At 41.0% G+C, this 17,588-nt stretch overlaps 1 protein-coding gene across 1 annotated transcript in view; it reads right to left on the bottom strand.

Moving 5' to 3' along the window:
* Window positions 1–17,588, bottom strand: part of LOC126411739 (glutathione S-transferase omega-1-like) — a 93,490-nt gene that overhangs the window by 13,708 nt on the left and 62,194 nt on the right. Inside the window, exons 3-4 of the mRNA XM_050081387.1 lie at window positions 12,808–12,940; window positions 5,709–5,821 (exon numbers count right to left, since the gene is read on the bottom strand). Coding sequence (XP_049937344.1) covers window positions 5,709–5,821; window positions 12,808–12,940 — 246 coding nt within the window. The remainder of the gene's footprint in view (window positions 1–5,708; window positions 5,822–12,807; window positions 12,941–17,588) is intronic.

The raw sequence follows: 17,588 nt of genomic DNA on the forward strand, positions 1-17,588 counted from the left end.
TCGTATTGACGTTATCTAAAATAATAATGACAGCAAATCAGACGATACGTCACCAATTTCTTTCAATCAAACACCCGAATTCCAAAATTTACAGCATACGATCAGTGAGATAGCTTCGTCCAGTAATACATTACGTAGAAAACTGTCATCCTTACAGCAAGAAATGATAAATGTTTCAGCCTTTAACACGTCACAGCATACGCCACTTTCTGCACATTTGTCACACTCACACAGCCAGTGTAACTTAGGCAATTTACAGAGAGTACGTGTCTTAGATTCTGATCAGTCACAGACAAACAGATTGTTACACAAACCTGAACCTGCTCAGTCATGTAGAGACGACAATTTTGATTATAAGCACTTCCTATCCATGAGAAAATTTAAGGTATTTAAGAATGACAGAACACAGATTCACCCTTTGGACTGGATACAACAATTTACTTTTGCATTTCCACCGGCATTGCCTGTAATGCAGAAACTAAAATTTATTTGCAGCGTGTAAGTGACCCCAGGGGATTCATTACCCTTCAGTGAATATGTGCCACAGCGTGCACAGGGCCCCGAGCCATGGTAGTGCTATTTCATCTGTAGTTTTCTGCACTGCTGCCTTCTCTTTTACTATCCTTTATGTCTATCAAAACAGCTCTTCAACTATCAATCTATCTAGGATTAGAAATGAGTAAAGAAAACCTGATACGACAAGTTTTATCTGAAAGTGACAGTTTTCATTAGACACTCCCGAAATGACAAGAAATACCACCACAATTTTAATTACAGACAAAATTTTAATCATCAGTATGTACAAAATTTTCAGCAATCGCAGACACATTTTGGCAACAATAGAGGGTTTTCACCACAACAGCAACAAAACCAGCCGGTTACCATACCTAACCAACAATGTGGTTTTCAAGGTCAACCAAGCTTTAATGTTTCGCTGCCTACACGTATAGCGTCGGCTCCGCCAAATAGTAACGCACAGCAACAAGGAAATCACTGCGTGCAGAAGACACATCATTTCAATTCCTATCGCAACGCGCCGTATAGTAATGACTATCATGACAGACGTAAAACTAATGAGCACAGTTTTCATCGTACATTTAATAACAGTCGGTCTTACCAGCAGCAGAATCAACCACAACAGATTATTATGAATGAACCAGACAGTCGGTATCATCCCGAACCTAATACGTCAGGAAGAAATAACAGAACAGTACAAATAGTTGAAATGCCACAGCATCCTCCCGAAAATAACAGCACGTCAGAAAGAATTTGACTAGATACAGTGCAGAATGAATCTTCCAGCAACGCAAGCAATGCTTTTGACACAGAGAATCTTGTTCACGAAAATGTTATTACTTTTGACGACATCCGAGACACTCTTTTACATGAAAATCCAGTTATACAAAAAAAAACATTTCCCACACTGTCATAGAAGTAAAGATTAGATCTTCCACATTTTCAGCAGTAATCGATTCTGGATCACCTATGTCAGTTATAAATGAAGAAACTTTCAACGAATGTAACAAAGAGAATACGTATCCTACGTTACCATTAAAAAAACTAAAGTAAAAGGTGCAGTATCTGGTAAGGGAGTAGATGTAAAATTACAGACACACTTATCATTTTGTATTGCAGGTCATACGTTCCACTCAAATTTTTGTATTGTTCCCTTATTGACAACAGACGTTATTTTAGGTACGAATTTTTTGGTACAACACGACGCAAAGTGTAACCTCCCCACAGTAAAAAACACAATTATAACCTCCCAACAGTAAAATTATAATTAATTGTATCACTCACATTTAGTGTAACCTCCCAACAGAAAAATTCCGTAACCTATCAATAGTAAGTTCCGTAACTTACCAATAATAAAATGTGACTAATCTGTCAATAACATTGTCGCTCACCTATAACCCTTCAGTAATTGACTGTGAATTTAAACTGGTAAATTTTGGACATCAGCAGTGCTGCGTCATGGCCCTGAAAGATCATACTGAATTAATTGAAAATTCTTACTTCGATAAGGTCGCCGGATAATGCATATATATCTGCTCCTATAAGAAATTTTTCTGGCACAGCTCAGTGCAATGTTGGCCAATAGATTTGTCATGTATAAAAAGAAACAACTGATTTGTCCTTACAATAATCAGGTTGGTTGGTTGTTTCGGGGAAGGAGACCAGACAGCGAGGTCGTCGGTCTCATCGGATTAGGGAAGGACAGGGAAGGACGTTGGCCGTGCCCTTTGAAAGGAACCATCCCGGCATTTGCCTGGAGCGATTTAGGGAAATCACGGGAACCTAAATCAGAATGGCCGGACGCGACAATAATCAGGATTACCATGGATTGGAGAAATTAGTAAAATCCTTAAATTGAGTTGAATTATTGTCAAAAGTTAATTTTTATAAGAAATATTACTATTAAGAAATTTCTTTTTTAAAACCATTTACATGGGACTTGATATAACAATACTACATATGCGCGAGGCTGCTTTTACCTTATACTACAACGCTCAGGCACCGCCATCGCTCCACACGACCGGCTCAGCCAACTCGATACACCAGACTCCTCGCTACTACCAGTACAACTGCTGCACAGTTCCTACTGCTGACAACACTGTTATCTGGTCTGAGATTCTCTTATAGCTTACATATCGCAGGCAACGCGTGAGCAACCCACCGACATTACATCTGCTCGAGTGCGCTAGTAACAAATTCCTTAATCATTGACCTCTTGTATTGATAGTAGTTGGAGAAGTTCTTTTCTGACTGTATGCTGGTCCCGATTTGCGCATCTGAGCAGCTGCAAGGCAGCCCAGGGACAGCGTGAGACTCTAAACATCACTTCCCCTCTCACAGGGGGGGGGGGGGGGGGGGCAGGCCGTAAGAGAGTTATTGGTCATGCATGTGTGAATGTGTGTGTGTGTGTGTGTGTGAGTGAGTGTGTGTGTGTGTGTATGTGTGTGTGTGTGTGTGTGTGTGTGTGGGTCAGATGCCTTTCCCTTCGAACAACGCTATCTTGTCTACCTCTAGAAGCTTTTATTCGGTGTCTGCTGTCTGAGGTGGTGTGGAAGGGCAGGTTACTGTGGACACACCAGACCGTATCAGGGCATTTAAACAGGTAGACAAATTATTTCTCCCGTATATACTCATAATTTTCTTCTTATGTAGTATATAAAGTTAAACATAAATTGTATGAAAAATTATGTGTTGTTTTGGTTACTTCCTCATTACCGGTTTTAACAGAAAACAGAAAAGGTGTATTTATGGCTTAGGCCGGTGTTACACTATCAAATTTCTTTGTCCAAAATCTCTGTCTAATATCTTTGTCAAATGGCCTCGCTGTAGATTTGAACAAAGAAGTCGCTTGTCTTCTGTTCACTGCATTGTGACATGATACCACGTGGAGCGCCAGTATCGCTGCAGATTTCTGTCATCTGTAGTGTTTTTATAAACATTGCCAGTAAATACAATTGGTGTGTACCGACAACTACAAAATTAATAGAAGTATGAAGCTGATGAGGTGGTTTACAACGTGAGGCACCATGAATACCAAAATAGATTAAGAAGATTGGATACCTGACCTAACCTAACTCTCTCCTGTAGCAAGGAATCGGAGTGTTACAGTGGGCCGGTCTTCTGCAGATGTAGCAGTTCTAGAGTGAGTAATGTGCTTTGTGATATGATGATACACTTCACTGAGCACATACAGAAATGTATGCTCATCCATTCTCAAGTAACTGATGTACGACTTGACGTCCTTCACTATATGCTCACGTAACAAGTTTTGTTGAATGCTTTTATCGTGTCGTGGTAAAACCCACGGCTTCACCCAGGTATGTTTCCTTTTTTTCCCCGCTTCTCTCCCGCTTGTGCACACAGTGCAATTGTGGTACATGCAACTGCTGCGGTTAATAACAAGATGTTGTGGTCAGCCAGCCGCGAGCGATTAGCCGAGCGATCTTGGGCGCTGCAGTCATGGACTGGTCCCGGCGGAGGTTCGAGACCTCCCTTGGGCATGGGTGTGTGTGTGTGTGTGTGTGTGTGTGTTTGTCGTTATGATTATTTAGGTTAAGTAGTGTGTAAGCTTAGGGACTGATGACCATAGGAGTTAAGTCCCATAAGATTCCACACACATTTGAACACTTTTTTGTTGTTGTCAGCCATCTTGAACTTTGACGAAAAATATGATGACAGTGTAATACCCCTTTTTAGCACCACGTCAAAGATCTTTGTCAAATATATTTGACGAATATTTGATCACAACTTTGATCAAATCTTTGACAAAGAAATCTGACAGTGTAATACCGGCCTTAGCGGCTAATGTTTAGAATACTAATACTGAATCTGAAGCATCCGAAAATTTGTAATCCTCCCCGTTCACATATTACAAGTACACGAAATTCTGTCATTCAAGCTACTGTCTTCACGAGTCCAGCAGCAGCAGAGGTATTTCATACCCCATATGCCAATGATCCCAGCCGATTTACCCATTCATTTTAAGTGACTTGATTTCCCAATCTTGGTGTTGGTGGTAGTTTGGTAGTAACAGTAAAGAAGGTTCAAGGTCGGAGAGAGTCGAGAAGAGAGACGGACAGGGAGAGAACGAGTGGAGAAGTAGATGGACATAGAGAGAGGGAAGGAGGAGATGGACAGAAAGAGGGGAGAGAAGATTAGTACGTACATCCAATTCCCATACGTATTTAACAATTGCGGAGCATTGCCTCACTCACATAGGGTGGCGGGGGGGGGGGGGGAGGAGGAGAGAACAGACAGTGGGGAGGAAGTGGTGGACAGAGGGAGGAGAAGAAGATGGAGAAAAGAGAGGAGGAGGAGATGCACAGGGAGAGAAGGCAGAGGGAGATTAAGACATATATCTAATTCATACATATTTAGCAATTGCGAAGTACTACCGAGTTTGCTAGTAATTAAATAAAAACACCCCGTCCCTTGTCCCTGCTCGAGCATAACTTTTTTATTAAAAAAGCCTATAATAATTTAATACCGGCCGTATGTTTTGTGGAGAGGGACTTGCGGGGAGATGCAGGAATAGGAGGACAGGATAAGTGGAAGTGAAGCGGAAGAAGTAGGAGAGGGCAATGGAGATGTGACAAGAGGGGTAACCGACGTGACATAGACCTTGTGGTTTTGTCTGCATTTGGACCCATCTCCCCCTTTATAAGCTACTGGCATACCTATCACTACAAACAGGCTACGAAATCTGAGGATATTCCAAAAATGGTAGCAACAGAATAATCTACAGACCGGAAAACTGCACTCCAAAACCGAGCGAGGTGGCGCAGTGGGTAGACACTGGACTCGCATTCGGGAGGACGACGGTTCAATCCCGGGTCCGGCCATCCTGATTTAGGTTTTCCGTGATTTCCCTAAATCACTCCAGGCAAATGCTGGGAAGGTTCCTCTAAAAGGGCACGGCCGACTTCCTTCCCCATCCTTCCCTAATCCGATGAGACCGATGACCACTCTGTCTGGTCTCCTTCCCCAAACAACCACCACCCCAACCTTAAATCTACAAGGCGAATCTACAAGGTGCACTCAAAAGAGAGCTGTTTGATTCCACAGGATCCATTCTAATCTCCGGCACAGTCTAAAGCAGAGGAAGTAAGGAAGTAGGCAGCAATATTTTTATGTCGTTCTCGAGCTATAATATAATACACTAGTTACATTTCTCCTGCTAATGTGATACTTACAATTCGAGGGACGTGTTCTGTGGGAAAGGTAACGCCAGTAAGTAGAGCAGGCACGGCTGCACAGCGTTCTGCCCACGGCCAGATCATGTAGTCCAGCATGCCAGGACGATTTCCTGAAAAAGGCGTTGAACTTTTAGAGGCGACAGAACTTCCTGTCAAGATTCAGTATCTATTAAAAATAAATCGTTAGAACTTGGCCTGGAAATCATGAGATACCACAGATATGTTTTGCAATTCTCTGTTGAATATGACAATGGCTGCTCATAAAAGCTTATAAATCATGGCACACCTGCCAACATGGAAGCGATATCCGATAACAACGAAATTGTCTCCTGTAAGATTATGTAAGATCATGAAACGTACTGTAGAGGATATGCCTGTCAGAGCTCTCTTCAAACAGCAGTATGTAGCACGAGGGCATGGTGTATCGTTAGTGGGTGTTACAGCCCATGAAGCACTTCTCTAACATATCTGTAACGTGCCGGCGGAAACCTGTTGCTTTCCTGGCCGCCTTCACATATTGGTGTTCGACTGTAATTGGAATTCTCATTATCTAAAAAAGAAGGTAACGAATGAGGAGGTTCTACGCAGAATCGGAGAGGAAAGGAATATATGGAAAACACTGATAAGGAGACGGGACAGGATGATAGGACATCTGTTAAGACATAAGGTAATGACTTCTACGGTTCTGGAGGGAGCCGTAGAGGGCAAAAGCTGTAGAGGAAGACAGATATTGGAATACATTCAGCAAATAATTGAGGACATAAGTTGCAAGTGCTACTCTGAGATGAAGAGGTTACCACAGGACAGGAATTTGTGGCGGGCCGCATCAAACCAGTCAGAATTCTGATGTCAAAAACAACCCTACCATGTTCTGTGAGCAACAGATCATGTGAAAAAGATTTCTATAAGCAGACAGAATGGCTAAAATCAACTGATCCACTATCATGCTACCCTGGTACGACTTCAGTATAACGTGCAACGTCTCTGAATCAGTAGTTCAGTACGCCAGTTCAAATGGTTCAAATGGCTCTGAGCACTATGGGACTTAACATCTATGGTCACCAGTCCCCTAGAACTTAGAACTACTTAAACCTAACTAACCTAAGGACAGCACACAACACCCAGCCATCACGAGGCAGAGAAAATCCCCGACCCCGCCGGGAATCGAACCCGGGAACCCGGGCGTGGGAAGCGAGAACGCTACCGCACGACCACGAGATGCGGGCAGTATGCCCGTGTGGAAGCTAAAATCCACACTTAGAAGCGTGACCGGCTGGTAGTCTCTTATACTGCCAGTGTGTATCTGTTAGATATCAAGACGGTTACACCTTCTGTAAACGGCTATAGTAGTTTTTCTCTTCGTTTAGGCTTCGTTTGGTATAAATTTCAGTAGACCTTTGTCCCATTACGTACCAATGATTCCTATACAGCTCCACTGCTATGTCATCCATATCCTGTTACTTGTGGTTCAGTGTTGCCATTATGATCATATTAACTTGAGTAACAGAACGATTGCTTTAAATTTCTGATATCCGGTGCTGATATTTTGCTGTGACCTTGCTTCACCTGCAGCCATTCATTGATTTTATTCGCTGCGATTCCAGACGTGGGCTACACAGACTGAAAGCAACTGAATTTACGCTTGTTCCTCCTGCAAGGATATTAGTAATACTACAACGAACTCTTTGGCTATGTTTGTTTACAATGGTGACATAACGAGAGCATATCAGTGTCCTACCCATGATGTCACAAGCCATGCCAGGCTTACGTATGGCGTCATTACGCTTATCAATGAATCATAATCGGTACTCACAAGCCACTTCCCCCCCCCCCCACCCCCCAATTTATATACGACATCATTCAAAATCCAAGAACCCACACCTTATTTCTTGTAACAGAGAGGGGCATTAAAAAGAAACAGTTAAACACAATGTAGCTCCAGAGCCGCCATATTGGCATGTTCAAAAATATCCGAAAATCTGGATTTTTACACACACACACACACACACACACACACACACACACACACACACACAATGCTCACACACAATGCTTATACCATGAACGCGCAGGTTAAGCAGCACATGTGAACGTCCATAACTCTGTCTCTACACCGCACATGGCCGCTCAGATTCAATATTTTCTGGTCTAAATTACATGATTCTTTTGAAACGTCAAAATGCTAATTCTACGTCGAAAATGTCTGCCAAAACATGTAAAATCCGTCATCAACACAATGTTTATAACAATTTCATTTCCGCATGTAAAATACCCATCAAAATTGATGCTTGCAACATGGTTGTGGACTCTCAAATTAATAGTCGCAACGCTGTTTCTATGTCTAAATTATTACAAAACACATATGGCTAAAAGTAACATGCTAGACAAGCACCTGACACTTGATTTTTAGGCCTAAATGAGACATACTAACCAAGCACCATTTTAGACAGGCAGAAGGTATACATACACATAATGTGTATGTTAGGTTTCACAATGTTATTTATGCATTTGATATCTCCATCAAAATACATTAAGCATGTAATTACAGTGCTTCTATATCTGACATGTATGTCAAAAATACGCCAGCAACACTCAAAATGTTAATGTTAAGTATTGCAGTGTATCTCCAAGTCTAAAATAACTGTCAAAATCGGCGTTTTGATCGCAGGCCTACTTCACATTATGTCACTCGTGATACGAAGAACGCAATATGAGCAACCGATGTTTTTACAAGTGTCTCAGTAAAGTATCACTTCACCATGCACCACTTCAGCGTGAAATAAGGTCATGTATCATGTTCTATACTAGAAAAATGTAATTGATGATACTGCCTGGTTACTACACTTTTCATTTGCATGTGATGTAGGCATACCCAAGGTTACACACAAAAAAAAGAACTTTCGAGGAAGGCTGTGACAATTTTAGGTCAGAACTATGGTGCTAATGTTCTATAAAATGTTTACAGATTATCTTCCCAGAACCAGCCTCTAAATTATACGACAATCTAATCATAATGCTTCAAAATACGAGCAGTAAAAGCACAGTATTGCTAAAGACAAAGTAACTGGCCAAAAAATATATTAGGAGGCAAGAAGATGTTTAGACGAACTGTTTATTGCGTTTTAACATTTGAACTACATATTTTCGCAAGCATACTTTCATATTGCACAGAATAAGAATGTAAACATGGCCATACACCATGGTGGAACAAGACTTCACCCATAGAGATGAAACTTCGATGTCTCTTTGCTCCAATGAAATTCGATCTTTGCACCAAAGCAACGTTATTTACCAAAATAAACAACGATTTCCAGTATACACACACACACACACACACACACACACACACACATCCTAAACACACGCACACACACACACACACACACACACACACACACACACACAGAGAGAGAGAGAGAGAGAGAGAGAGAGAGAGAGAGAGAGCGCTAGTAGTAATGTTGTTGTGGTCTTCAGCCGTAATACTGGTTTGATGCCACTCTCCATGCTACTCTATCCTGTGCAAGCCCCTTCTTCTTCGAATAACTAGGGCAATCTACATCCTTCTGAATATAGTTAGTGCACCCATTTCTTGGTCTCCCTCTACGATTTTTACCCTCCATGCTGCCCTCCAATACTAAATTGGTGATCCCTTGATGCCTCCGGACGTGGCCTACCAGCCGATCCCTTCTTCTAGTCAATTTGTGCCACAAATTCCTCTCCTCCCCAATTCTATTCAGCACCTCCTAATTAGTTACGTGATCTACCCATCTAATCTTCAGCATTCTTCTGTAGCACCACATTTCGAAAGCTTCTATTCTCTTTTTATCTAAACTGTTTATCGTCCGTGTTTCACGTCTATACATGGTTACGCTCCATGCAAATACCTTCAGAAAAGACTACATAACAGTTAAATCTATATTCGATGTTAACACATGTCTCTTCTAGATAACCTTTTTCCTTGCCATCGCCAGTCTACCTTTCATATCCTCTCTGCTTCGACCATCATCAGTTATTTTGCTGCTCAAACAGCAAAACTCATCTACTACTTTAAGTATCTCATTTCTTAATCTAATTCCCCCAGCATCGCCTGATTTAATTCGACTTCATCCCATTAACATCGTTTTGCTTTTGTTGATGTTCATCTTAAAGCCTCCTTTCAAGACACTGTCGATTCCATTCAACTGTTCTTCAAGGTCCTTTGCTATCTCTGACAGAATTACAATGTAATGGGCAAACCTCAAAGTTTTTATTTCTTCTCCCTGGATATTAATTCCTATTCTAAATTTTTCTTTGGTTTCTTCTACCTCTTGTTCAATGTACATATTGAATAACACCGGGGACAGGCTACAACACTGACTCACTTCAGTTTCAGCCACTGCTTCCCTTTCATGCCCCTCGATTCTTATAACTGCCTTCTGGTTGCTGTACAAATTATAACCTTCCGTTCCCTGTATTTTACCCCTGCCACCTTCAGAATTTTAGAGACGGCGCTCCAGTCAACATTGTCAAAAGCTTTCTCTAAGTCTACAAATGCTATAAACGTAGGTTTGCCTTTCCTTAATCTAGCTTCTAAGGTAAGTCGCAGGGTCAGTATTGGCTCGCGTGTTGCGACATTTCTACGAAATCGGAACTCATCTCCGTGGTCGGTTTGTACCAGTTTTTCCATTCGTCTGTAAAGAATTCGTATTAGCATTTAGCAACCGTGACTTATTAAACGGATAGTTCGGTAATTTTCACACACGTCAGCACCTGCCTTCTTTGGAACTGAAATTATTATATTCTTTTTGAAGACTGAGGGTATTGCCTACTAGATGGAAGAGATTTTTCCTGGCTGGTTCTCCCGAGGCTGTGAGTAGTGCTAATGGAATGTTGTCTACTACCGGCGCCTTGATTCTACGTAGGCCTTTCAGTGCTCTGTCAAATTCTTCACGCAGTATCATATCTCCCATCTCATCTTCATCTGTGTCCTCTTCTATTTCCATAATATTGTCCTCGAATACATCGCCCTTGTATAAACTTTCAGCTTTCCCTTCTTTGCTTAGGACTGGTTTACCATCGCCCTTGATATTCATACAGGTGGCTCTCTTTTCTCTAAAAGCCTCTTTAATTTTTCTTTAAACGGCATCTATCTTAGCTCTTGTAATTTGTGCTTCTACATTCTTACATTTGTCCTCTAGGCATTTCCGCTTAGCCATTTTGCACTTCCTGTCGATCTCATTTTTGAAACGTTTATATTCACTCCCGCCAGCTTCATTTACTGCATTTTTATATTTTCTCCTTTCATCACTTAAATTCAATGCTTCTTACCCAAGGATTTCTACTGGCCCTTGACGTTTTACCAACTTGATCCTCTGCTGCCTTCACTATTTCATCTCTCAAAGCTACCCATTCTTCTAGTTGTGATACACAAGTGTAATTGCAGAACTCTGATCACGAACAAAATTTCGATCTATCCGGTAGAAGAAAATTATTTCTCAAAACTGTGTCATTCCTCGATATGTTGTAACAAAATGGGGCACTGATGATCATATTGTTTGTCAAAAACCAGCTAAAACCGGTAAAAATCGTTCAGTTGACTGGTGACTAGCATATTACTGTGGAATAATTTGGTAATCTGACATGGTGACTGCCACTACCCTGACCATGCTGATTCTTGGAGCTAGTTATAACTTGTTGGAACTAGTCGAAAAGTCAGATTAGTTGACCATTACCCCAAACACAATTCGAGGCAATGATGGGCAGTTGACAAGAGGGCGCTGACCGTCAGTTTACTGGACGGGACAGTCATAGTCACTTTACAGGGTGATTGCCATAACTCACGGGATACTATTGTCCGGGGGAATGATGGTCAATGGACGCAATTAGTGCCACCACCCCAAACGTTATTGGGATGGGGGGCAGTGATGGTTAATTTCCATGGTGGCTGCCAATAGCCAAAACACAGTTTGGGGTAGTGATGGTCAGCTGACATATGGTGACTATCATTACCCTGGATACTATGGTTGGTAGACAGGATGGCTACAATTATCCAGCATCCTATTATGGTAACTTCAGAAGTTGACAGTGTATGCGCCGTAACTTGACAGTGGGTGTCAGCTACTGGATCTACCACATTTCATATTCAGTTACATATAAAAATCAAATGAAATTGTAACAAACTGTCACTATACAGCAGTATGTTACAGCAAAACTGTAAAAAAATCCCCTCCGTAACCATTGTTACACAAAACTGTAACAATCCGTTGTTTTCTTTTTAAATTACTTACCTCATTTGTTTTATATGTTATCAGGTTTATGTTCAAATTTCAAAAATTCTGATATAATATTCTATGCATTTCCCTTCACGTACCTGGTTATGGTTGTAAAACCAAAACTGATACCTCGTTATGTAAATCAGAATATGACCAAGACAGTGAACTCTTCATTTTCAAATACCACAAATGGCCTGCTTCCTCATTTTCGGTTTTTTCACGCCATTATTACTGGAACCGACATTATGGCGACAGAATGCGATGAGCACGATGACAGTAATAACGTCAGAGCCTACCACCACAAATTTGCAGATTTACACAAAATAAACATTCGGTTTCTGATTTACAACATATTAGCCTTAACATTATCAGACTGGCATTATCGGTACATTTTGTCTGGCAGTCATGTCAAGTATAACAAATGCATTTACGATCCCTTAGGATCACATGATAGTTTACTTCCCATTTTCAAGACATTGATAGGAATTCTCACGTTTCAGTACCAACAAAAGACAAAAGTAGTATGTGAATTGTCTGATAACTGTACAGGGAATCACTTGTGCCAGCCACTAATTTTTGGTCTGTTCTCTGTTGAAGAAGAGACCGTCCATGTTTCGTATAATTTTATGTAACAGAATTTTTTTTAATTGAGTCATTACCAGAAAATGATGCCGTGTGCCAGAACAGGATTTTTATTATCATAATATAAATATGAACATATGGTGACAGGATATCAACAACACACATTGAGTTGGTGGATAGCATATGTACTGTAAGCTGTGTGTTCAGAAATGTCATTTAGCTAAATTACCGTATACTTACGATAAATAAAAGACAGAACTTGCCTCCAAAGAACTGCGATCTAGTTTTTGCCAGTTCATCCTCGAATAGTTGTAGGATGGGAGCCACATTTAGTAGGATACCCTCCAGCGCCTGAGAGTCTTTTGCACGTATAGCCTCCATGAAGAGCCCCTCCAGCTAGAAGACATTGAAATGTACATGAGTCATTGAATAATGGACAAATGTTATTCCGTTCTTCAGTATCTAATCGTCACCGAATATATTCATAAACATTTTAACAGCGTGAGGCACCAAGGCTCTACCGAGAGTGCTACTCAAGTTGTTGTTGTCCTCAGTCCAAAGACTGCTTTGATGCAGCTCTTCATGTTACTCTATCCTGTGCAAGCCCATTAATCTCCGATTAACTACTGCAAGCTACATCCTTTTGAATCTTCTTAGTGTGTAAGTTTTCCATCTCCCCCCCCCCCCCCCCATTCAATGCTTCCCTTCAGAATTAAACTGGTGATCCTTTGATGCCTCAGAATGTGTTCTACCAACCGATTGCTTCTTCTAACCAGGTTGTAACCCAATTTTCTCTTCTCCAAAATGCCCGCATCTCGTGGTCGTGCGGTAGCGTTCTCGCTTCCCACGCCCGGGTTCCCGGGTTCGATTCCCGGCGGGGTCAGGGATTTTCTCTGCCTCGTGATGGCTGGGTGTTGTGTGCTGTCCTTAGGTTAGTTAGGTTTAAGTAGTTCTAAGTTCTAGGGGACTTATGACCACAGCAGTTGAGTCCCATAGTGCTCAGAGCCATTTGAACATTTTTTCTTCTCCAAAATTATATTCAGTACCTTCTCATTAGTTGCGCGATCTACCCATCTAATCTTCAGCATTCTTCTGTAGCACCACATTTCGAAAGCTTCTATTCTCTTCTTGTCTAAACTGTTTATCGTTCATGTTTCACATTCTACGTTCCATACAAATATTTCCAGGAAAGACTTGCTGACACGTAAGCCTATATTCAATGTTAACAAATTTCTCTTCTTCAGAAACACTTTCCTTGCCATTGCTAGTATACATTTTATATACTTCCTACTTCGACCATCATAAATTATATTGCTCCCCAAATAGTAAACTTCACCTACTATTTTAAGTGTCTTATTTCCTAATCTCATTCCCTCAGCATCATCAGACTTAGGTTAACTACATTTCATTATCTTGTTTTGCTTTTGTTGATGTTCATCTTATGTCCTCTTTTCAACACACGGTCCATTCCGTTCTACTGCTCTTCGAAGTCTTTTGCTGTCACTGCCACAATTTAAATGTTTTCGGCGAACCTCAAAGTTTTTATTTCTTCTCCCTGGACTTCTCCAAATTTTCTTTTGTTTCCTCTACTGTTTGCTCAACGTGGATATTGAATAACATCAGGGATAGGCTACAACCCCGCCTCAATCCCTTCTCAACCACTGTTTCTCTTTCATGCCTCTCGACTGCTATAACTACCGTCTGGTTTCTGCACTAGTTGTAAACAGCCTTCCGCTCCGCGTATTTGGCCCTGCTACTTTCACAATTTCAAAAGGAGTATTCCAGTCATTATCGTGAAAAGCTTTCTCTAAATCTACAAATGCTACAAACGTAGAGTTCCTTTTCCTTAACTCATCTTCTAAGAGATGTTGTAGGGTCAGAATTGGCTCGTGTGTTCCGGAATCCAAACGGATCGTCCTCAAAGTTGGCTTATACTAGTTTTTTTCATTCTTCTGTAAAGTAGTCGTGTTAGTACTTTGCAACCGTGACTTATTAAACTGATAGTTCGGTAATTTTCACACATGTCAGCATCTGCTTTCTTTGTAATTGGAATTATTATATTCTTCTTGAAGTCTGAGGGTATTTCGCCTGTCTCATACATCTCACTCCACCAGATGCAAGAGTTTTCTCATGGTTGGCTCCCACACGGCTGTCAGTAGCTCTAACGGAATGTTGTCTACTCCCGGGGCCTTGTTTCGACTTGAGCCTTTCAGTGCTTTGTCAAATTCCTCACGCAGTATCATATCCCCCTTCTCATCTTCATCTACGTCTTCCTCTGTTTTCATAATATTGCCCTCAAGTACATCTCCCGTGTATAGACTTCCTGTCGATTTTTGAGACGTTTGTATTGCTTTTCGCTTGTTTCATTTATTGCATTTTTATATTTTATCCTTTCATCGACCAAATTCACTATTTCTTATGTCACCCAAGGATTTCTACTAGCCCTCGTCCTTTTCCTACTTGATCCTATGCTGTCTTCACTATTTCGTCTCTCAAAGCTACCCATGCATCTTCAACTGTATTCCTTTCCCCTATTCTTGTCTATCGTTCCCTTATGCTCCCTCCGAAACACTCTACAACCTCTGGTTCTTTCAATTTATACAGTTACCATCGCCTTAAAATCTGTCCTTTTTGCAGTTTTTTTAGTTTCAGTCAGCAGTTCATAACCAATAAATTATGGTCAGAGTCCACATCTGCCCTGGAAATGTCTTACAACTTAAAACCTGGTTCCGAAATCTTTGTCTTGCCATTATATAATCAACCTTGAAGCTTCCGGTGTCTCCATGTCTCTTCCACGTATACAACCTTCTTCCATAATTCTTAAACGACGTGTTAGCTATGAGTAAATTATGCTCTGTGCAAAATTCAACCAGACGGCTTCCTCTTTCATTCCTTTCCAGCAGTACATATTCAGCTACTAGTTTCCCTTATTTACCTTTTTTACTGCCGAATTCCAGTCCCCCACGACTATTAAAAGTTTGTCTCTTTTAACTATTTGAATAATTTCTTTTATCTCATCGTACGTTTCCTCAATCTCCTCCTCGTCTGCGGAGTTAGTTGGCATATAAACTTTTACTACTGTGGTGGGTGTGGGGTTCGTGTCTATCTAGGCTACAACAATGCGTTCACTATGCTGTTGTAGAAGATTATCCCCGTTGCTATTTTTTATTCATTATTAAACCTACTTCTGCATTGCCCCTATTTGATTTTGTATTTATAACTCTGTATTCATCTGACCACATATCCTGTTCCTCCTGCCACTGAACCTCAGTGATTCCCGCTGTATCTAATTTGAACCTATCCATTTCCCTTTTTAAATTTTCTGACCTCCCCTACCCAATTAAAGGACCTGACATTTCATGCACCAACCGTAAAAGTCACTTTTGTTTGTCCTGATAACGACGGTCTCCTGAGTTACAGATACGATTTTGTATCAGACCAGCTCATTACTTACATTTTCCTACAGTGCCTATCCAACCCAACAAATCTTATGGACCTACACTCGTTCTTACTCTGATAGGGAGCTAGGTCCTGCAATTAGTCATCACTGCAGCTAGAAATCACATTGAATTCTGAACTTTTATTTAATTCCATATAGTTTATTGTGATAATTCTCTTTCGTTTAGATATGCACTCCAGTTCTTGCATCATTAGCACCACAAGCTTATCATTCGACACCATTACAATCTCCTCGTGCCGCCTACAAAAAGCAGATGAAAAATTTGTACTTGCAAAACAAACACCAGTACAATTTTATAAAGTTGTATGGTATTTATATTATTGGGGCCAACACTGATGTACTTTCCGCAGTCTATTATTTTTGGGGAAGTTTCAGTATTCAAAAGTTTCACTGTTCAGCAACTGGAAGCAGTGAAGAGGCGATGAAATTACAATTAATTTTATTCCTAAAGATTCTAAGTTACTGTGGAATTAGTTATCGCGTTGCCTGCATCACTTAAAAATACTTAACTCAATGGGATGTAAGACCAGACGCATTAGTGCTCGCTTACTATCATAACCCAACGAAAATGGTGATATGAAGTGTCATTACAGATTAGAAACGTACACTATTTGGACATGGGTTATTAACCCATACACGTCTCACCGTTTTGTTTTACTGTAGTTAGCTACAATACCTTTATAAAATTTTTCTTTAATTTTTGCCGCGGTACCATCGAAAGAGTCATGCACTTTTCCGCTCGCAAGGGACCTTTTTCTAACTTTACGAGGAATCTCTTGTGCAACCCACGATAATGACTTGTCATCCATGTGGTGTATGATTAACGCAAACAAGCAGCCACTGGCTGAGGCGCTGTCCTAATCAAAAATTTCGCTTGAATTACACTGTCACTACTATACTATAAGTATAAAACTGGAGTCGCAGTCGGGAGGACGGCGGTTCCTATCTTCGTCTGGCCAAGTGGGTTTATGTTATTCATAATTAAGACAACTGCCAGGATGGTTACTTTGAAAAGTCACGACCGAGTTCTTCCCCCATCCTTCTTTAATTGGAGCCTCTGCTCCGTCTCTAGTGATCCCCCTACTTCCTTTACACACGGATGTGCTGCTGTTGGTACAATGAAACTCAGATTTATGTCACTGTATCGATGAAAGTCATTCTTTTGAACAACAGAATACCTGAGATTGAGACGAAATAATTAGGTAGTTATTCTGCTGTAAGATTGGAGTTAAGGGGACCGCGAGTGGAGGCGAGGGAAACCGTTCTTCTTCCCGTCAGGATAGCTTGGCTACGTCCCATCCAGGCGTTTGGGTTTCGAACAGCAGTCGTTGAGGACAGGGATCTGACGGCGGGAAGGGAGGCTAAAGTATCTCAGCAAGAACGTCAGCAGTTTTATCAAACACTATTTGTAAGATGTGACGTCTCTGGGTAACGGAGGTACAGCTATGTGATTCCGTTGTTAAAATTTTCGGTAGTCTAGATCGCAATAAATCATAAAACTACAAGTTGTAGGAAATCAGTTTTGGCTGACTGACAGTCATCTTCAGATCAAGCTTACTATCGAGACCATGCACACTCTTGGCA

The sequence above is a fragment of the Schistocerca serialis genome, chromosome 1 (assembly GCF_023864345.2).
Source record: "Schistocerca serialis cubense isolate TAMUIC-IGC-003099 chromosome 1, iqSchSeri2.2, whole genome shotgun sequence".
NCBI lineage: Eukaryota > Metazoa > Arthropoda > Insecta > Orthoptera > Acrididae > Schistocerca > Schistocerca serialis.